Genomic DNA, 22,555 nt, shown 5'->3' on the forward strand with positions numbered 1-22,555 from the left:
AAGGTTTACATGTGGTATTGCCTAGTTCCCATATATAAAGTAAACTACTTTTGTCCTCAATGCATGTACACGTAAGAAGCCGATTCTCTTTTCATATAGTTTTTAGCTGAAGGATAAATATTACAGTATAATTGGCAATGTATTGCGCTGCATGAAGTAGGAATTTTTTTTAGCAAGTATGTAATCAAGCATATCGTGAAAGGAGACTGTAGCAAGGTGGAGGTGTGTTTCTTTTACTCAGGTAAAAAGTGATAGGATGAGAGGAAACGGCCTCAAGTTTTGCCAGGGGATGTTAAATTGGGTGTTAGGAGAAAATTCTTCACCCAAAGGGTTATCAAATGCTGCAACAGGCTGCCCAGGGAAGTAATGGAGTCACTGTCCCTGGAGGTATTTGAAAGACTTGTAGATGTGGCAGTTAGGGACGTGGGTTAGTGGTGGACTTGGCAGTGCTAGGTTAACAGTTGGACATGATGATCTTAAAGGTCTTTTCCAACCTAAACAGTTCTATGATTCTGTATAGATCCTATTACTGGGACAGTTTCATCATCATCCTCTTCCCATCTACTGGTCAATTGCACAGCAATGATACAAAAAATCTGCTGGAGAAACACTGGATGCTCTCATGGTTATTAATCATTAGATAGAAGTTGATACTTAACTCTGATTATGTTTACGGTTATTGGGGGTTTCCATCGTGGGTTCTCAGGGTACTTTGTGTTTTATGTGTTTTCTTCATGTGACTACATAAGGAGTTTGTTTCATTCATCAGTTGGTTTTAAAATTTTTGCATTCATAACTTGCACTGGCTGTATCGTCTGATGCTGCAGGCATACAGAAGTGATGTCTTGCCACGGTTTGTATTTGGGGGCACCAGGCTGGGTCGTTTCTGAATAATGGCAGGTAATCTGTGTATTTCTTTAATGACAAGATCATGTCAGAAAAATGCCCTGCAAATGTGAGTTACATGTAGAGAAATAAAAGTTTTAAGAAGCTTTCTGTATGTTGTATCACTGAACAGCATTGTATGCTTAGTTCATCTGGATATGGCACGTGTGTGTCAAACCCTGGTGTTTTGTCTGCTGCACAGATCCCAGAACTGCAGACTGGATGTAGTCTGTCAAGGACCTGAAAAAAACATCATACTCTGCTCTTTTGATGACTTAATGCATTTGATGAGTTAAAACTACTTCTTAAATTTCCAAGTCGTTGAACTAAATCAGATATTTACAATATAATTGTGGTGTTATGTTCAGTCTTATCAGCAGAGATTTTGAATTATGTTGATGGGAGCTTAGAAATTAGCATGCTCTTTTGCCTTGCGGGGCTCTTCAGTAAAACCGTTAGGCACGACTAGAAGTAGTGCTTTCTCTTGAAAAACCAGTGCTTTTTTTATATAGTGGTATTTCTCACCTTGACTGCTTTTCAAACGTGAAATAAATGTATCCATAAGGGTTTTACTTTAGTATTTGCTTGCCAAGACTTCTAATGCAAGGAGGAAGTGTACCTTGTAACTTATGGCCGTTTTCTGAATCACAGGCAGGAGTTTATGCTGTGTCAATGGTTTTAGGGTTGGTGATTACAAGCAGGATATAATTCTGTTTGCTGGTTTTTGCTGAGCATGGAATGTGTCCCATCTCAGCTTTAATGTGTTGGTGATGTCTACAGCTATTTAAGGGGAAGCACAGCAGACTGCGAGAGATCTCAAAATACTTAATTTTGTGTTAAGTGAAGAAGTAGTTTTTCCTTTCTGCAGTGAACGGAAGTAGCTGCATTAGGAAAAATTATTATGCCTGTATTTCATTTACTTGAGTACATTGGTAAAGGACCCATTATTGATATTCAGATATCAAAACATAATATATCTTGCTGTTCTAGGGTGGTGTGTTAAAGGCCATTGTAAGGCTGACCCTAATGCTTTTTCCTTTTCTTTTTTAGAAACCAAGTGCTTGAAATGTTTGATCATGCATATAGTAATTATATGGTAAGTAAAATACTTGTTTAATTTTTTTAGGAGTTGTTGCTGACCTGAGAGAGAAAGCAGCGTACAGTGCATGACACTCCAGAGTAATGGCAGGGAGGCAGGGATGAAAACAAAGCTGAAATAAATAAGAACACCTGTATAGCCTTTAAAAAGAAATGAACAAATATTACTTCCAGGAAGAGCAGGGGCGGGGGTTGTGATCGCTTTCAGAATGGTACCTAGGAATTGCTAGCAGTAACCTGTTAATCTGTGCCTGAGCTTTCTCAAACCAGTTTACCTCACATCAAGCTGTGAACAGTTTTCATCTTCGGTAAAGTATTTAGTTTGAAATTTCAGACTCCTAAAAATACTGGGAAAAGGAAGCTCAAGAAGAGCTGTCTGTAGACAGCAGATTCTGGAGAATACAAATTGATCTTACTTATTTTGAAGGTAAATGTGCAGTATTTCTTCTGGGGTAATACATGTTAGATGCGGTTTGGTAGCTCTTTTATGAAGAAACACTTTGTAGAACCAAGTAGAATAAAAAGGGGATCTGGTGTCATATCCATGCATTATAGCCTCTTCTGAGTCTGTGACTGTCATATGACAGTGAGCCATGCTCGCTATGGTTTCTTCTAGTTTGACTGGTGATTTTCTGCGCAGGTGTCTTCATGTTCTGGATATGTGAGCCATTCTGCACTCTTAGTCAACATATATTAGCTTAGTTTGATATGTTTAAGAATAAAGAATTAGTGGACTGACTTTCCTCAAGTAATAATTACTTTCACATATGCTACAAGTAATAAGACTTCTGAGGAGAAACTGTAAATGTGAGTAAGATAAATATAAAAGATGCGTTCTTACTGAGTTTGTGTAACAATGTTTTTGTTCATTCTTTGTGGCTGTTGCAGGACCCCTTTTCTTTGAAGTTGCACCAGTTCCTGCAGGACAAACCGCTGTCTCTTGACAGTACCTTGCCACATGTCCCAGTTTCTATATATGGTTTAACGCTTTAATATGTAATACAAGCTTAAAAGCTTGTGAGTTACAAGTTTATACAGTACATGAGACTTCTAGAACTCTCGAATGGATAGAAAGACAAGCAAGAGTATTTTCAAAGTGGGTCTAGTTTTTCTTTTTAACATTAGCTCTTGCTTTTGGCACCTGAGCAGTAACTAGTTAGTTGGGGCCTGGTTCCATAAAAAACACTTGGCTTGGGTTTACCATGGCAGTCTGAAGTAAAAACTGTTACGTATTTGGCAAAATTGGATGTCATGTTATATGCCAGTAGAAAGGATCTGTGCTCCTACTATGCATTGTGTGATAAATTAGAAACTGGTAGGTGCCTTGCTACACCTGACGCAAGAAAGTTAGAGATGAAAAAGAATTACTTCAGCTATCCTGGAAACTTCGAAGCCAAAAGGATATTCATTTGCCACGTATGCTGGAGCACTAAACAAACAGAGAAATATGACTTGTTTGTGTAAGGTTGAAAAAAGATTGGGCTATCAGACTTGATTCTGACAGCAAGAGAATTAAGTGGTTTTGCAGCTGCTTATGAAACAGCCACCTGAAAAGTTTTGATTTTCTGTTTCTATTTAGAAGACTGAAAATTCATGTTTGCATGCAAGGGGGAAACTCCCTGGTCTCTTTTTTTTTCGGTTGTTATCAGGAGCATTGAGTAAAAACTGCTGGTTTTTTTCAGTCCTTTAACAATATTTCTAATAATTGGCATTTTTTGCTTCTTGACTGTCAGAAAGAATATGTGAAAATGTCAGTCACTTGAGGCCAGTAGGTATTTCTTGTTTTACAGCACTGGTAGCAATGTGTCTTTTTTTCGTTACTCAAGTACTGTGCTGCCCTGAGTTTACAGTCCTGAAATTAGGCAATATGATCATCTGTTCAGTCAGAATGTGTAGAAATTCCAGCGTATCTGTTGAGCTTCTTATGTGTAATATTTTCCAGAAGTATGTTTACTGTAACATTTGCGCCATATTTTATATTTAATGGGTCTTGCTACCTTCCTTTGAGGTTACTTGAAAGGGGAGAAGTTACAAGTTGGGAAATGACTTGACCCAGTAAGTAGCCTTTCCTGCTCTAGACAGAGAATAAGTGGACTGGTTTTTTTTTCAAAATGTTTCTAGTTCCTTATGATTTTTGAAGTCTAGAAGTTTTTTTCCAGAATTTTTATCACCTTTTTTCTCCATAGTTTAAGCCAGAGATCTTAGTTTTGACATTGCTTTTGTTGTGCACTTCTTTAATCTCTGTTTTTCTGAATACTTGCACAGATATTCGGAAACATCTGAGCCTTATTAAAATGATCTAGATTCTGGCTTTTGTAGTTGAACTTGAGGAAAATATTCATGCAAAGACTTAAAAAACTTGGGAGGGTGGTAGACAGGGAAACAAACCATCCGTTTCAAAAGAAGTTGCTGTAAGAGCTGTTTATTTATAGAAGAATGTTCCTTCCTTTCCTCTCTATTTCATGTTTGAATATAGATTATTTTTTGTACCATATATTTGGAAAGACTTTGAATGTGTTTACTTGCAGTTCAGTGCAGTAGTTGAACTTCTTTTTTATTCTGCCATGTGTTAGTTCTTCACTAAAAGTAAAATCGGAGAGCACCATACAGCAGCCGGTTTTCTGATGAATCAAAAGAGAGAAGCTCATCCCAAATCACTTATATTGGGCTTCTAATGGAGAGGCAATTTCATCTGTGCTTGTTAAAATGAGATATATTTAAGATTAATTTTTCTTAGTGGCAGTGGCTACTCTGAAAGTTTTTCAGTAAAGTCCTATTGCACAATGATGAATTTCAAATCTGTGTCTGTTTCATTTGCTAGCCTGTTTTGTTGGGAGATCGAACCTACAAAACATACATTGGCTTGAACAGGCATTTTATTCTGTCTGCTTGACATAGGCGGTGGTGCCACTCCTGTTGTTTCTGACTGACTAATGAGAAAAAAGTTAAAATAAAGCTTGCTTTGCAGAGTGCTTTTTCTAGAAATGTGGAAAAGAATAGTTGATTTAAAAAAAGAATCTAGCAATGTCTCTCTAAAAAAAAGGTTGTATTTGTAAAAGGCTCAGTCTTGGTAAGCTTTTTTTTTGTGTGTGAATGTTATCTTTTGTTATGCCTTGTGTAGTGATTTACCAATTTACTACCTTACCTTCTAAGTGAGTTCTCTTATCTGGCACTGATTGTGACCCTAAGTCACTTAGTCATTTGGAAATGTTTCCAGAGTGACTTTAAAGTCTAACTCCCACTAATTTCTCCATGAAGTACCGGACATTGATAATGCCTGTATTAAACTCATCTTTAACATGGTAACTTCTGTCTAAGGAACATTATAGGAAGTGTCACATGCATCTTGTTGGAGAAAGCACACGATTAAGTATTCAAGTTAATCGGTGGGGGTTTTTTTGAAGCTTTTTGAAGGGTTTTTTTTGGATGTGCTGTTAGTTGTTCCAGACTTCTTTGGGAGGTTAGAAAGAGGTCCTGTTGCTCTGCTCACACTTTAATCATTTCCAGCCACCCAGCTGGAAAGCAGCTCAGCAGAAAAGGACCCGGGGGTCCTAGTGGACGCGCAGTTGATCATGAGCCAGCAATGTGCCCCTGCAGCAAAGGCAGCTAATGGTGTCCTGGGCTGCGTTAGGCAAAACATTGCCAGCAGGTCGAGGGAGGGGATCCTTCCTCTCTCCTCAGCACTGGGCGGGGGGCACACCTGGAGTGCTGTGCTCAGTTCTGGCCTCTTCAATACAAGAGAGATGTAGACATACTGGACAGAGTCCAGTGAGGAAGGGCCATAAAGGTGGTGGAGAGACTGGAGGATCTTTCCTATGGGGAAAGGCTGAGGGAGTTGGGGCTGTTCAGCCTGGAGCAGAGAAGACTCTAAGGGAATCTTATGAATGTAGATCAATACCTGAAGGAAGGCTGTAAAGGAGATGGAGCCAGGCTTTTCTCAGTGGTGCCCAGTGGCAGGACCAGAGGCACTGAGCACAAACTGAAACATGCGAGGTTCCCTCTGAACATCAGGAAACACTTTACTGTGAAGGTGACTGAGTACTGGTACAGGTTGCCCCGAGATGTTGTGGAGTCTCCTTCCTTGGAGATAGTCAAAGGTTGTCAGGACACAGTACTGGGCAACTGGTCTGGGTGGCCAAGCTTGAGTAAAGGGATCGGACAAGATGACCTCCAGAGGTCCCTCCCACCTCAAAATTCTGTGATTGTCATGCAGTTTTTCTGAAGTACAGCGTAATTGGGCTTCCTTTTAATGGGTTCTGAAGAGCTGCTGAAATGGCTGTAGCAGTTGTAACGTTCCCTTGGTTTGTTTCCCTACAGGAGCATGCGTATCCAGCTGATGAACTCATGCCTTTAACTTGCCGTGGACGAGTACGGGGTCAGGAGCCAAGTCGAGGGGATGTGGATGATGCCTTGGGAAAGTTAGTGTTTGAAATGGTTACTGTCTCACATAAACATCTAGGAATCTAAGTACAATTTGCAGTCCATAAAACTTGTTTGTTCAGTTGACGTGTCGATAAACTTGCACTTGTAAGAAATGCTTGCTTTTAGTATTTCCTCCCATGCTGTTAACTGATGTGAAAGTGTATCTTAATCAGAAAAAGAGACTTGACCAGCGAATGAGATCCAAAGATAATTTTTTTTAATCATTCTTCAAGTATTTTCCATAGGAAAGCCTTCCAAATATGAACTGATGTTTATGGTATCAGTAAATTTGACTGCTCGATAGAGGTTGTAAGGGTTAATTATCAGCTGCACGGAGCAGTAAACTGTTACCCATTATGCTGGCCTTAACTGATATTTGAAATACTTCTTTTCTTTTTTTTAGAAAGCTCTCTGAAAACATGGTTAATCAAATGATTATCGTGTGTGTGGTAGCCTGAGGCCTTAGCCAGAATATAAAACATTATTTCAGACATGGAAATTTTTCATATTTTTTTCCTTTAAGATAGCTTATAATACAAAGTACTGGTTCTTTGGCCATCAAAATGTAGATTTAAGTACTTTTTCTCCAATGTAAATTGAAAAAGATGAAATTAACTTACTCTAAATGTGTTTGTAATTGATTCCTTTGTTGTCTGTGTACATGCAGTTTATAGAGCAAATAATAAATAGCTGATGCTGTTTTTATTGGTATCATTGCTTAGTGTCCTGAAGCAGAATAGTGTTAATCAAAAGTGAAGTCCTTGTCTTAAATACTACTTCTAATTCACTCTATGATATTGAGCATATGATTTTGGTTATTTTTTGCTATGTGCATAAGTTTCTTAGCCTAGAGAGTCCTATATAAGCCTGCTGCCTTGGTGGTATTGAGACATCCAGGTGATGAGAAAGAAGTGTTGAGAAAATGTATTTTTAATCCTGGTCATGCATTCTTTTAAATGATCTCTTTTTACTTATTAACGTACTATTGTTTGAGTAAAAATACCTTCTAGTCCCTTAGATGCATTGAATAGTGTATTTATTATTTTTTCTGTGTACGTGCTTTTTTCTGTTCCTAAAAATTAGCTCTGTTATTATTTATTAGATTTCTTATATAATCCTTTTTTCTTGCCAGCTGGCTCAGTCATGTTCTCTACAAGCTTTTGCAATCACAAATGACAGGGTGAGACAGCTAGGTCAATTCTGTTTCCCTGGAGGGCTGGGGAGTATAGCTGCACACCAGCCTTCTCAGCTGTGCAATGCGTGATCTCCCCCCCTTTTGTGTGGAAAAAGTTATGTATTTATTATGCAGTTGCGCACAGCCACTAGTTAATCTCTTTCTCTTGTAGAACAACGCTCCCAGAATGCCTTTATATCTTTACAAATTAAAGAAAATAATAATATATGGCCACTTCATTAGAATTTGAATTCTGCTCCATGTATAGTCACGTGTTGCCTACAGGCTCTCAAACACTGGGCACTTGCTTAAATTCTGGACACTTGTTTTTCAATAGGCAGTTGTAACTGTTTCCAAACTTCAATTTTACTACCCTCGTATTCCGTAAATTCTATTCGATGCATGTTTTGTGTTTCTTAACATAAGAGCAATTTTATTCAGGTTATGCCGAAGGTCCATTCAGCTTGGCTAGCACTATAACAGGCCTAGAGAAGAATATATGAACAGAACAAGCCTTATGGCGATATTCGTGTTTCAAACAGTGTGGACCTGTTCTCTTTTTGTGGAATAAGTAGTTCTTTATTTTAAGCCTGCCACTTGCTGGTGCTGGATGGCACCAGGTGAAATGTACTGTGAGGAACAGTGAATCTTCATGTAATTATCTTCATATAATGACACTTGAGCTTTTACAGGCTGAAAAGCCCTGGTGTGTTCTCTTGTTCCTAGTACAGAAGCTGTTACATACCTTCAGCCCCTCCTTACTGCCCTTTTCCTGTTCCATTATATCCTGCATTTAAGTTGCATAACAAAACAACAGCATTTTATTTAGTCTTTCACCACTAATTTTGACAGAGTTTGATTGCCACAAATTGCAGCTTTTTCTGAAGCAGTTAATTGGAACAGTTTGTGGTAGAAGACATTTAGCTTGGAGGGATTTTTGATCTTCCTTAATGTTTTTATTATTACACTTAATAAGTCAACATTCTTTCATTTTTTGAAAAAGAAAGAAAAAAAGAGGTTGAGAAAAGACTTTGAACCAGTCTACTGGGTTTTTTAGGGTATTTGATTGGCGACTAGAAATAAAAATTGAATTTGCTTACAAGTTGGAAAGCTTTGCAGTAAGTATATCTTTATAATCATAGCTTGTTTCAGTCAGCTCCTGTTTTGGTCACTAACAAAGGGAAGAAACTTGCTAGGGTGTTTTGGTGTTAAACATACTGTGTGCAACTGATTTTTTAGCAGCTAATGGTCTGTGAGAATTTAGTTTCTTCCATGGTATTGGTTACTATTAAAAATGGTTTAATTTCTACACGTACAGGTCTATAGTAAGTCTCTTAAATTTTGTTTCATAGATTTTCACTGACCTTGATTGATACCTTGGACACTCTTGTGGTAAGTTTAATCTATTAGCAAAGTTTGATAAAATAAAAAGATTGTGTTCTGATGCTCAGACTTATTTTTAGATTTCTATTTTGTTAAATTATACATTAAAAATACTATTTTTTCTTCACCTTTGATCTCTGGCTATTTGTTTGAAGTGGCTATTGCTTGTAAGAACTTCCAAGCGCTCTAATGGTGGTGGTTGGAGTTTGCTGCAAAAAGAAAACTAGAACAGTTCCTTCACATTTCACTGGTGCTTTCTCATCTTGCTTTTCCTGGGCTCTTAACTTCACAGAAAAGTATGTGAGTTTGCTTCCCATTATAGTCTAAAGCAACATGCTGACTTATGGGTGAACACCTCTTAATAGCTACTGACTTATGTATGGTTTTAAATTGTGTGTACACATTTCATGGATGAATTTGTGTTCACTTAAATACATGTTAAACAAATGCAACCCTGGATGTGTTTGCCAGGAAATGTTGCCAAACTTCTTATGTTCCATCTCTTATTTTAAAGATTCCAATCATTAATGAACTATTTTTCATTAGATTTCAGTCCCTTTGACATAGTTTGTTATCATAAGATAGAGTTTGGAAATCAGGAGGTTTTGGCCATTTGCATCTATCTACAAGTAAATCTAAAAAGTTTTGAAAATCCTTACTGTACTGGTTTGGGGTGTGAATCATATAATGCTCTTTCCTGACAGCCATTCCCTTTTTACGATGTGCTAGGAGATGACCCTTGGCTCCTTTGAAACTGGGACCGTAAAAGCTGAAAATGTGGAGTCTGGATCTTCCAGTCTCTGCCGGACACTCAGATGGATTATTGTGGTTTATTTTTTTCTTCTCTTAGAGCAGGATTAACACTTGGGGAATTTAAAGGCATTTGCAATAATAAATTGGATGTCACAAAAATTCTTAAAAGATTGATTGAACTAAAAGAAAGCCAGTGTGAAAGAAAATCTGGAGGGAATGCCTGAGCTGTTCTTCAGGCACAAGGAGGAAACTGTTGGGAGGAGGATGACTGCTAGGATGATTCACCGAGCTTAGGACATGGGTCCTTAGTCCATGGGTAGGAGGCTTCTGTGAAACTGGAGGCATTGGAGCAGGCCAGTCTTTGCCTACTTTTTCCAGCACAGCCCACAGTCCTGTTGCTACAGTCATGGCATGAGAGTAGGGAAAGGAACAAGCAAATAAATCCCTGGGTAATACTTCGGGTACATTCTCAGGGACTTTCTTCTGCGTACAACTTCTTTTCTCTTTCACGTATCTCATGAGAAAAACAATAATATTAAAGTCTGTCTGCACTGTATCAGAGTATGCCCCTGCAGAGCCAGAGTGTCAATCTAAGGCATGTTAAATGCTTTCTTTTTTAATTCATTGCACCTGTTCTACACCTTGGTGTGACTGCATTAGCTATGTTGGAACCTAAACACCTGGTTACATTTGTATTCCAGGTGTTAAATAAAACCAAAGAGTTTGAAGAGGCTGTAAAAAAAGTAATAAAGGATGTTAATTTAGATAACGACATAGTTGTATCTGTCTTTGAAACCAACATAAGAGTCCTTGGGTGAGTAACTTTTATTTTTTCAAAACTTGAAAATGGATTTTTAGTAAATGTCCTTAAGCCATACCTTTCTGTGCTGTTTCACCTCATTTAAAACAGTTGTGCCTTTGTCAGCATAGCTTGACACTTGCCCTAAGAAAGGTTTTAAAATGCTGGGAAGGAATCCATGCAGTGGTACTGAATCAAGTTGACCCCCATCTATCTGCTGCAGCCATAGCTTTTTTTGATTTTAAAACACTGTGCATGCTGAGGTAGCAGTGGTTTTTCTTAATGGAAACAGTCTTACAGATTGCACCATTCAATACTTGATTTAATGGATAGAACGATGCTTAGTGTGATAGATTATTTTAAGTTGGAAGGGACCTCTGGAGGTCTCTAGTCCAACTTGCTGCTCAACACAGGATCAGAGCAGGTTATTTTTAAGCTATTATATGCAGTTTTAGAGGTGTTGGTTGTTATTCTTCACTAACTATATTAATGAATCAATGATTCCTCTACAGTTTAGAACTGAGTCCTAAACAGTAAGAATTGCTTCCAAAATACTGGCAGCTAACCTCGATTATAGCAGAATTGCATCTGCTCAGCGTTTCTGAAAATTAGGGCCATGTAAATATAGCACAGTTATATACATAGTCATCTAAATTGTAGAAATTTTTGCTTTGCTGTTCAGATGAATATACCTGTTGAGATGTGGATAATTTTTCTTGGTTTTAGAGGTCTCCTAGGTGGGCATTCGGTGGCAATCATGCTGAAAGAAAAAGGTGAATATATGCAGTGGTACAATGGTGAACTTCTGCACATGGCAAAGGAACTAGGCTACAAGCTTTTACCTGCTTTTAACACCACTAGTGGTCTCCCTTATCCAAGAGTAAGTTCTCTGGTTTCTGCAATTCAGGATTACTTCTGTAAGCAAAGGTTTTTTTTGTTTTGGTTTTATCTCTGTTTCTAAGATTACTTGTATATTTATTAAGTGTACAGAAAATCAAAACCTGTAAAGTGCTCATTTGTAATATAAGCTACCTGGTATTTTAAAATACGGTTTTAGGCTCTCTGAATTCGCACGTTTCCAGCTCTGAAAATTCTAACATACATTGTGGTGGGTAAATAGTAACAGTGTAATCACTGCCTGCTGATTTCTTCCTCCTTGCTACTATAGGCACAACCAAGTAGCTGAGGAAAGTAATTTTTGTTTTGGTACGTCTCTCTCACTAAGACAGTGAAAGAGCAACTTGCAGGCACTTGCTTTTGAATTTAGCACAAAAATGATTAATCTTCATGGTCTACATCTGTATTTTTAAGAGGGCAAAGGTAGCTGTAATCTAAAAATACTCACTTAACGTAAAAACTTTCATCATCTTCTAACAAAGCATAGTACCTGTTCTTTGAATGACAGAAAACTACTTCCCGTGCATATCATCCACTGAGTTTGTGAAATGCGGCTTTGATTGGAAACTTTCCCATAAATTAAAAACTTAATCTCAGTAAATCAGCATTTTTCTAGTGAAAATGTCTAATTTGAAATGTTCAGTGTTTGACAGCCTTCTGCTGAGAGGGCCCTCTCCAGAATGTGGAAAGTTGTGCCCACAACAAAAGCAGGTCCATCTAGCAGGTATCCTCTGGAGCCTGCAGTTGTGAGATATTTACAAAGCTTGGTTTCCATGAGCGCTTCTGATGTTCGGAGTTCCTGATTTGATGGTAAATAAATTGCTAGAATTAGATATTTCAGAGTGGTATTCTTTTATTCAATTGTCCAGTGAACCAGGCAAGAGGTGTTTGGGCCAGTCCTTGTTTTGGAGGTTTGAGTATTTTGAGTACTCCTGGATAACTTTATGTGCATGTTTGAGTTGACAGTATGTGGTAAAGCAGAGCAAAACTGAAGTGGGCTGTGTCATCTTTTTCTTGCCTTTAGAAAAAGCGTAGATTGTATCATTGCTCTACAGACCTATCGTGGGAGTGTGAATTCTGTAAGCTAGTAATAAAGATTATAATCTCTACTTTTCTTTAGGTTAACTTAAAATTTGGTGTAAGACATCCAGAAGCTCGAACAGGAACAGAAACTGATACCTGTACAGCTTGTGCAGGTACCTTGATCCTTGAGTTTGCAGCTTTAAGCCGATTCACAGGAACATCTATATTTGAGGTTTGCTTTCCATGATATCTTATATTTTGGATTAGGCATTCATTAGTGTTCTATTACATTTCTGTGATTTTGGAAAAAAACAATTTTGAGTGCATGAAATGGGTACATATCTTAGCTGTTCTGCACAGAAGGTTTGTATGTGTTCAGATTTATTGTGTTTGTGGGCTTTTTTCTAAGTATTAATTTGATTATTTTTTGTAAATACAGGAAATAATTCGAAAGTAGTTAAAGAAGTACAGAAGTAAACAAGATAGATATACTGAAGATCAGCTAAAGGATAATGCTTGCATAGTTTTTGGGTAGAATGATCAGGACTAATAAGAAGAAGTGTGAGATACTTGGTCTTTAAAATGCAGCTTAACAAAAATAATAAAAATATCCACACATGTAGTCCCACTGAATATGTGCAAGACCTACCTAAGAGTATACTGTCAGCAGAAAGCTAAACGAAAATGCTTGCAGGTATGTTTTCTTTGATCTGATAAAAAAAAAAAAAAAGTTAGGCTGTGTTCCAGATTAGAGTTTTTTGAAATCTTTCATTATGTGCCTGGTATTTCATATCACAGAACCTGGTGGAATCATAGCTGAGCCTGTGTTGTGTGTTTTGGTACAGCCTGCCCCCTAAAATTCCATGTGTGTGGTGATTTAAAGCCTTTCTTGTTGAGTAGGTTCAAATTAATTTTGTGTATATAAAGAATGTATGTAACTTGTATACTAACAAACGGAGGTTGCTGCTTTACCTTGAGATGTCTGAAAAGACACAGTGACTTTGATTCTAAGGATTATATATTTCTTGAAATATTTTAATTAGGTAACACTATCCCATCTGTATAAACAATTTTAGAGGAGTAAACCCATGCAGAACGATGTTTGACTTCCCTAAGACCATACAGTGTATTAGCAAACAGTTGTGTTGTCAAGCACCGTTCTTTCCAATAAGCAACTGAATAATTATATAACATGTGGACTGAATATCGTAGTATTTAAGTGTGTGTAATACTGAGTTTAACAATTATTAGATGTGAAACATAACTTCCTAACATGTTAATTTCTATAGACAAAAGAGTAAGTCTCTAGTATCTGTGTTTCTGTAATTTCCTTTAATGAGACTTTCTTGTTGTTGCAGGAATATGCGCGGAAAGCACTTGATTTTATTTGGGAAAAGAGACAGCGCAGCAGCAATTTAGTGGGCGTTACTATTAATATTCATACTGGAGACTGGGTCCGCAAAGGTGTGTGGTATTTTGACTCAGAATCAGTGACCACAAGTGGTTTTGGGCAAAAAAAAAAACCAAACAACAAACCTTTACACGGACACACCCCACTCCAGCTAACATACTTACCTACATTATTCAAAAATATTAATGGAATAGGCAAATGGAGTTACATAACTCCAGTGCTGGACAAACCTGCTACAATGGAGCCTGGCTTTGCTCTGAAAGGGGGTTTTAGTAGTGGAACTAGTTTTATTCATTGCAAAGAAAGTGTTCTTTGATTCAGTTTAATGCTGCGAGGGGAATGCCTTGGGATAAATTTTCAGAGATTCAACTCTAAGTACATAGGAAAAATATAAATAGGACTGACGTTATTTATGGCACCCAGTAGAAATATTTCATATGAGAAAAGTGAAATAACTGGCTTCAATGCATGTCTGTTCATATTACTATATGCGCTGATATTGCAAAGCCTTTAGCATAGAAGTACAGTATTGTGTCTCTGCATCCATCTGTGCCATAATTCTAGCGATAGGATGCATTTCCTTTTACTGAAAAAGCCTTTAAAATCCAAATGAAACTGAGGGAAAATAGCCATATAGCTACTTAAACTTCAAACCACCTTTTCATTTTCTGCTGTTTCTAGATAGTGGAGTTGGAGCAGGAATAGATTCGTATTATGAATATTTATTAAAAGCCTATGTCTTGCTGGGAGATGACAGTTTCCTGGAAAGATTTAACACGGTAAGTTAACACCTTGCTCAGGTTTGTGCCTTCTGTAAGACAAATTTAAGACTAATTGTATTGTCAGTTGTTAGCCTGAGAAGCCTGTGAAGAGCTCTTTAGTAGAATTTCTGTGACTTGTGACGTGTCTAGTGCCAGCTTATTTTACTATGAGTTTCTGCTAATCTCAGGTGAACTGTCACCTGAGCAGCTATTTTAACCCCATCCAATGAAAACTGAAATCTTCTGGACTATTTTCCATGTTTCCAGTACAGGAGAAGCTGTATTTCAAGGTCACCTTGGAGAGTGTAATACTGCAAATGTTTCTGTAAAACAGCATAGGGGTCTCTTGTCACAAGCCATGGTACAGTCTCTTTCTGTCCTGGAGCAACAAAAAAGATCTGAAAATCAAAGTCTGGGTCTTGCATTACACTGCAGATCCTAAGGCCTGGTATATGTTTAAGTATACTTACAAGCTGAAAACCACACTTGGACTACTAAGCAACTTTGTCAGCATCGTTATTCTTTCGTAAAAGTATTCTTTCTTTTGAAAATGGCAATATCCAATAAAACCATGTTATATCATGAAATAATTTTATACAGCATGATCTTATATCATAAGCAATATTAAAATTGGAATAATTCAGTAGCTAAAGGCCTGTTGCAACACTTTAAGTGTAATGAATATTTCATATTACTAACCTGCAGCCACCATTTTATTTTGTCTCAATTACGTCTATTAACAGTTTCCTATCGATTTGGCTCATGTGCTCACAATTGTACCTTCTGTGCTTCAGAAAACAAGAAAGGCCGTTATCTTGGGGAGTATAGGGTTGGAGGTCAGCAAGCTGGCAAGCGAGCTAGTGGGTTTTAATGTTCGTATAAGCCATCGAGTCCAGCTGCTCTGTTGGGGTTTTATATCTTCTTTTCCCCTTCTTCTGAGATGCATTTGCTTTAGAATTTTCTTGTTCAGTGAAAGCAATTTCAGCTTTGTTTAGCATGTGCTTAAAAATTCAGTCAAAACAAATGTACCTTAACTGTGGTAGTTACTTGTTTATCACGTGGCTGCTGAATATACTTCCGTGTATGTGTATTACTTGGAATATATGATGTGTATTGCATTGGAATACCGTGGAGCTCTTCAGTATTTACTACACGTCTTTTTAGTTTGCAAAACTAGAAACTACTGTGCATTGCCAAATGTAATAATGCTTGAGAGTGTGGTACTGGTTCTTCCATTGAAAGAAAATGCCGCAGTCCGGTGATCTAGATGTATTTTGTAAAATGTATTGATAATATAAACTCACGATTTTTCTGATGTTTGTCAGCACTATGATGCCATAATGAGATACATTAGCCAACCACCTCTTCTTCTTGATGTTCATATTCATAAACCAATGCTAAATGCTAGGACCTGGATGGATTCTTTGCTAGCTTTCTTCCCTGGATTGCAGGTAAGGTTTAAAACCCACATGCAGGTGATTTTAATAACAAGTAAATGATTAAATAGACTGGATATATAATTGACAAGTCAAGTGTAGTAATTTGATTTCTCAGAAATACTGAATGAGGATTTCTGTACTCACTCGTCCTGTCCCTTCAGTGCTATAATGCAAGTTAACATGCGTTTCTGGCCATGTTGAGTATCAGGAAAAATATGTCTGTACGATATGCTTCCTTCTCTCCTAGTCATGAAAACGCTCAAATGAAGTTGCCTTTTTAATAGTCTAGTGACAAGTTTTCTAGTTTGTGTGCCGTTTGCATCTTTAAGGCAAACTAAATGATAGTTCCACGACAGTTCTCTAAATGATAGAGATCCTTTTTCTACATAGCCAGTAGTCTTAACAACCTCACTGATTGTGCTTAAAAAGCTCTTATGGAATATCTATGGATCTGTGGTTTACACTGAAAGGGGGTAATACTTACAGCATGTATCCACTGAAAATGTAGGAATTGGTCTGTAGCTTTACATGAACAGTGAGCATGCCTAACTTTGAATATTATTCCTGTGCATGGTGAATTAGTGTTAATTTTATTATTTAATTTTAGGTGTTGAAGGGCGATATTAGACCTGCTATTGAAACTCACGAGATGCTCTATCAGGTTATAAAAAAGCATAACTTTCTTCCAGAGGTAAGGTAGTAATTTTTTGATCATGTAAACTGATTCTTACCCAGATTTGAGCAGTCTTGGATAACCATTTGAAAAAATTGTAGGTGTATTTGTTATTAAAACCAAAGGCTCGTTTCCACAGCATTCTTACATGATTTACAGTTCTGCATGTATGACAGCTGTGTTTTGGATATGAAATATTTTTCCTTCAGTTATGCTGTAATTAACAAAATAATAGGAAGCTGCAGCTATTAGTAATTGCTTAGGCTTTATATTTCAGCCTTTCAGAATTGACCTTGACTCATTTCAGTATGCAAAACTTGTATAAGCACATGTTGTATTAGCTGTTTAGTAATATAACAACATTAATGCTAAAGATCAGAATCATCTTTATTAACCCAAGGAGGGTGTTGTGGTTTAACCGCAGGTGGCAACTAAGCCCTACACAGCCACTTGCTCACTCCCTGCTGGTGGAATGGGGGAGTGAATCAGAAGAGTAAAAGAGAAAACTCATGGTTTAAGATAAAAACAATTTAAGTAAAGTAAAAGCTGCACATGCAAGCAGAGCAAAACAAGGAATTCATTCACCGCTTCCCATCAGCAGGCAGGTGTTCAGCCACCTCTGGGAAAGCAGGGCTCCATCACAGCTAATGGCTACTTGGAAAGACAAATGCCATCGCTCTGAACATCCCCCCTTCCTCCTTCTTACCCAGCTTTATGTGCTGAGCGTGATGCCATGTGGTAGGGGATATCCCGTGGGGCAGCTGGGGGCGGCTGTCCCGGCTGTGTCCCCTCCCAGCTCCTTGTGCGCCCCCAGCCTGCTTGAAAGGCCTTGGTGCTGCGTGAGCACCGCTCAGCAATAATTAAAATGTCCCTGTGTTATCAACACTGTTTCTAGGACAAATTAAAACCATAGCCCCATATCAGCTACCATGAAGAGAACTAACTCTACCCCAGCCAAAATCAGCACAGAGGGAAACTAAAGACTGAATTGTTCTGAGAGAATGTTCTGAATTCTTGCCTAGTGTCCTCGAAAGTATGTACACAAACCCATGTATAGATACCACAAGTGTGGTCTTTGAGCAAGTTAGTTCTGCACAGGGAAGCTTGTTTACCTGCTGAAGTGTGTGTCTTTATTCTGTGATGACCCAGAACATAGGAAGAAGCTTCTGACTCCAGTTTGAATTTTGACTTTCTTCTGGTGTAAGCTTATTTCTCTTAGAGAATATTTTAATTAACATCACATTCACATGTGGCTATCAAGACCAAAGAATGCTTTCTAAGCATTGGAATGATTTTATTTTATTTTTTTTTAATGCTTTTAAAATGGTATGATTTAGCTCCTTATGGTTCTTTTGTTTTTTTCCAGTGCTTTGTACTTCTGAAGGAAACTTTGAAAGATGAGTTAGTTGTATTTAACCCGATATGCCATCACCTTTAGCAAAAACTTAGTTTAAACCCTGGTATGAACTAGTAGTGAATATAAGGCATCACAGAAGTGGCTTTTGCCAGTGCATATTAAGAGTGAATACATATACTAGGAAATTTTTAGGTAACTGACTTCTAGTCTGTGGTATTTCTTATGCTAGAAACAGCTGCTTACCATCAGTCAGTCTGAAAGGACACTTTAATGCACTGGAAGTGTCAGGTAGCAGGTACGTTTGCAGAAATGGTGTTTGGCAAAGCCTGGGTGGTCTCTGTGTAGCAGCCCTGCTCCAGGCGGCTTTGCTTGGGTTGCAGCAGCAGCTGGAGGTCGGGCTGTGCTGATGGGAGCCCCTGGAGGCCCTGAGCTGCCTCCTGGGTCTGGAACACGGGTTCTCTCTGGTACCTCCTGCTGGAACTCCACTTGCTGGACACTCAGCAAGAGGCTGGGTGGTGCCTGGAGTCCTGCACTAACGCAACCCTAAATCTCGCTCATGCCAAGTGGATGAGAGCGCTGGTTGAGGTTTAGGTTTTGGCCTCAAATGTACTAACTGGACAGAGGTTCTTATAACCCCCCTGAGACTGATGCTGGGCCTTCAGTCCTGCACTGTTGCGTATTTTAGCTGTTGTAATGTGGGTTAACGCAGGATCCAAAATAAACCTGTGTTTGGTTTTCATTCTTGCATTTATTTTTGTCTGTTCTTTTTCCTCCTCAGGCATTCACAACGGACTTTAGAGTTCACTGGGCTCAGCATCCTTTAAGGCCTGAATTTGCTGAAAGCACTTACTTCTTGTATAAGGTAAGATCACTTATATTCCTCTGACTGTTGGTCACTTTGTGTAGTACTTGGTATTTTGTTGATGTTTTATTTCAGTATAGAATGAGCAGCGTATCTCCAGCTTATTTTATGTACTGGACCCTGTAGATAGTAGATGAAAGTACTGGTTATCAAAAATTGTCCTATGAATTTTGTTTTATATGCCTAGAATTAGAAAGAAAACTGTTAAGTGACAGAGGCCCGTATGTTGTAAAGTACTTAGATCTTTCTAAACTCTCTTAAAGAGGTCTTGGAGGCTAAGAGCAAAAGCCGTTTGTACCTTGCACAGGAGAGCAGTGCCTAAATGTCTTGCGTTCCTGTATTTCCATGTGCTTATCTGCATATTCGTAATAGGTAATCCAGTAGTATCCAATAACTAAATTAGACTTTACTGGTGTCTGAGAAGGTATGGAGTCAATAAATCAGCACTGGGAAGATGAAAGCTGCTAATTGTACAGTAAGTCAGCTGCACCTATATGTTTGGGTTCGGTTTTTGGTTTTCTTTTATAGGCTACTGGGGACCCTTACTATCTAGAAGTAGGAAAAACACTCATTGAGAACTTGAACAAGTATGCAAGAGTACCGTGTGGGTTTGCTGCAATGAAGGATGTTCGTACAGGAAGTCATGAAGACAGGTAAAAGTTCGCAACTTTTTTTTTTTCTCTCATAAAACGATTATATAATAAAATTAATTGCCCTGTTTACATAATTTAATTGACTTTTGAGTAGCTGTCTTGTTTGATAACCAAGCCTTAAATTGCCTGTTTGTCATAGTCGATAAACTATTTCAATATTTTTAGTTTGTTGCATAAGAATATTTTTAGTTTAACTTTACATTTGTCTCAGAGCAGTAGATTAATTACTTTCAATAACAAAATATACTTCAAATCTAGAAGTTTAAGAGCTTTATTAGTTTTTTCTATATTGCTGTTCTGTACTGAACATGCTGAATCGTTTCCCTCCAAACATAGTTTCTTCCAAGTAGAAGGAAAGCTAATGGCATTAAGTTCAACAAAAATAGTCATGAAGTCTTCAGAGATGGAGCAAATATGAGTATTTGTTTCACTTATGCTTTAGAAAAAAGGGGATCTTCCTAAAGGACGTACGCTTTTTTTTTTTTTTTTTCCTCCATAGAATGGATTCTTTCTTTCTGGCCGAGATGTTTAAATATCTTTACCTGCTGTTTGCTGATAAGGAAGACATGATTTTCGACATTGAAGATTATATCTTCACTACAGAAGCTCATCTATTGCCACTTTGGCTTTCCACTACAAACCAAACCATCTCTAAAAAAAATACAGTAAGTAACAGCTCAAATCTAAATCAGTTTTAGTGATGTTTTGAAGCAGTTCCTTTTTCTTTTTTTTTTTTTTTTTTTTTATGAGAGGAAATGGAAGAAAAATCATAGTTTGAAGAAGTACACCAGTTCTAACACTTTGTTTCATATGAACTATTTCATCAAATTAACAGTGCCAGTCACACGGGTATGAATAATGTTTCTATGACTGGATTCTGCATTGCTGAATCTTGAGAAAAAAAGCTGTGGAATATTAGCACTATTTAAAAAGAAAATCATTCCTTACCTCTGTATAAATTTGAAAACACACACTATGATATTTTTATCTGCATCTTTGTTTTCTGTTATTTTTTCTAAAACATTTGTTGTTTGTTTTACTATATGAATGCTTGGGTAATTTTTGAAAGGTTTTTTTGAGACTGCTACAAAGTTAGACAAGATACAGCTATGGCTTTTGGGATAATTAAGTTTTTGAGTCCATGCAATAGGCATCTGTGGTGTAAATGTGAGAACATTTATGGGTTTATAAATTACTTAACCTTCCAAAATAACCTATAGTAATGTAACTTTGCATGAAGCATCATAAATATGGTGGGGTTTTTTGGTTTTTTTGCTCAGTAAGGTGATATAATTTATCTTTAAGGCAGTAATACTACTGGGAAGCAGAAGAAATGCACGAGAAAGTGGAGAGAGAGATGTGTCTGGCATCAGGGGCATAAATTCACTTATGTTAGTGTGCCCCTATTTTTCCTTTTACTACGAGTTGTACAATAATGCATGGATCAGAGGAGAATGCTCGTGTATCTCAAGCCATGTGTCCTGGAGAAATCTCGTAATTGAGTAGAAAGCACCCTGTCTTAGGGGCACTAGGATTAGACAGTGAAAAATTTTTAATTACTTGCTCTTAATGTTTAACATTGGTAATACATTTAATGGGTCATGGGACTAATTTTTCATGTTCCTTGATAGTGGGGGTCCTGCACCCTCTCTGAAATGTTCTTTCCTTGAGCATTTATCATCTTTTGTCTTTGAGTTTTGGAAACAGAGGCTGTTTTTTAAACTATGCAAGAAGTTCCCTGACGGGCCTGAAGGAGCACTTTGTATGACTTTCATTCCCAACATAAGAAGATGATACTTTTGAGAAGACAGGATTCCCACAGCTGATGCTGTGTGCAGTGCAGTGCTGGCCTAACTTAGGCAGTTCTCTTGAGAACTGCGAATGTTCATAGAAGGCCAGTAATGAGGATAGAGTGAATTGTTCAAATGCAGTTTTGTTAAGCTCTTTATGTCAAAGCTGCTAACGTGCGTAATACAAGGAAAGGTCCATTGAAAATGGTGTCCACGAAACGCGTTACATGACCAAAGGGCTGTGAAGACGAATGTGTTACTGTTATGGATTTTATCTGATGGGGGAAAAATTGATAAGGAACAAATGGAATGTGTAAATTATTTTTAATATAAACATAGTGCTGTTAAGCCAAAATGTCTGTGAGATAGTTTGTAGTATCAACCCAACATCCTGTTTGTATTTAGTCTCATGAGCAGGAAAGGTCATGTTTTACTATGCTGATGCTTGCAGTAGTGCTTGTAAGACCTTCTTTCTTAAGTGATGTGACTACTATTTATCACATTAAGGCTGTATGTACTTCAAAGTGTTTATTCCAGTAGCCTAATAGCCTTTTAGGTCTTGTTTTTTAGGGAGCCTTTAAATACTACATTATTTTTTTTAAATTAGCTAATACGTTGCAAACAGGGGTTTTTTTGCAAGTAGATAAATACTACATGAATTTTTATAGGTGAGAACATTAACTTGCCAGTTATCCAACCAGCTATTTGCAAAACTAAGAGGCTAAATATGGCTCCAAACCACCATGGATGTTCTGCATGGTTTCACATGTTACAAAACAGCGATTTGTACAAATCTTAACTCTTGTCTTTTCTGAAAATAGAGATTGTTCGAATTATATATAGATTCATCCTTGCCCATTCAGACTTGCAAGTCTGTGTGGCTCCTGAAGAGGACAATCTTTTGTTCGTATGAAAAGATGTGACATTCCTAGTCGTACAAAGCAAGGAATATAAAAAATACAAGCCTTGCAGCTCATCCACTCAGCAGAAAGGCAATACCAAATGAAATCATAACTACTTCCTTTCATTGTCCAGCACGTAAAAATCCAAGGGCACTAGCGACAGCATGCATACATGAGACATTCTGTTTGCCCGTAGAGGATTAGCTGTTTCTGAAAAAAAATCCCAGAAACTGTGGATACCAGTTTGGTAAGCTAGAAATTAAAACTGGTGTT

General features: G+C 37.7%; 1 protein-coding gene across 2 annotated transcripts in view; it reads left to right on the top strand.

The window, feature by feature from the left end:
• The window catches only part of EDEM3 (ER degradation enhancing alpha-mannosidase like protein 3), a 32,586-nt gene that overhangs the window by 945 nt on the left and 9,086 nt on the right, over window positions 1-22,555 (top strand). For both annotated transcript variants that reach the window (XM_055815349.1, XM_055815348.1), the window contains exons 2-14: window positions 1,936-1,981; window positions 6,301-6,401; window positions 8,932-8,971; window positions 10,417-10,529; window positions 11,241-11,394; window positions 12,532-12,666; window positions 13,793-13,898; window positions 14,527-14,624; window positions 15,932-16,057; window positions 16,653-16,736; window positions 18,854-18,937; window positions 19,466-19,590; window positions 20,090-20,255. In XM_055815349.1, coding sequence (XP_055671324.1) covers window positions 1,936-1,981; window positions 6,301-6,401; window positions 8,932-8,971; window positions 10,417-10,529; window positions 11,241-11,394; window positions 12,532-12,666; window positions 13,793-13,898; window positions 14,527-14,624; window positions 15,932-16,057; window positions 16,653-16,736; window positions 18,854-18,937; window positions 19,466-19,590; window positions 20,090-20,255 — 1,378 coding nt within the window. The remainder of the gene's footprint in view (window positions 1-1,935; window positions 1,982-6,300; window positions 6,402-8,931; window positions 8,972-10,416; window positions 10,530-11,240; window positions 11,395-12,531; window positions 12,667-13,792; window positions 13,899-14,526; window positions 14,625-15,931; window positions 16,058-16,652; window positions 16,737-18,853; window positions 18,938-19,465; window positions 19,591-20,089; window positions 20,256-22,555) is intronic.

The sequence above is a fragment of the Falco peregrinus genome, chromosome 10, assembly GCF_023634155.1.
Source record: "Falco peregrinus isolate bFalPer1 chromosome 10, bFalPer1.pri, whole genome shotgun sequence".
NCBI classification, from domain to species: domain Eukaryota; kingdom Metazoa; phylum Chordata; class Aves; order Falconiformes; family Falconidae; genus Falco; species Falco peregrinus.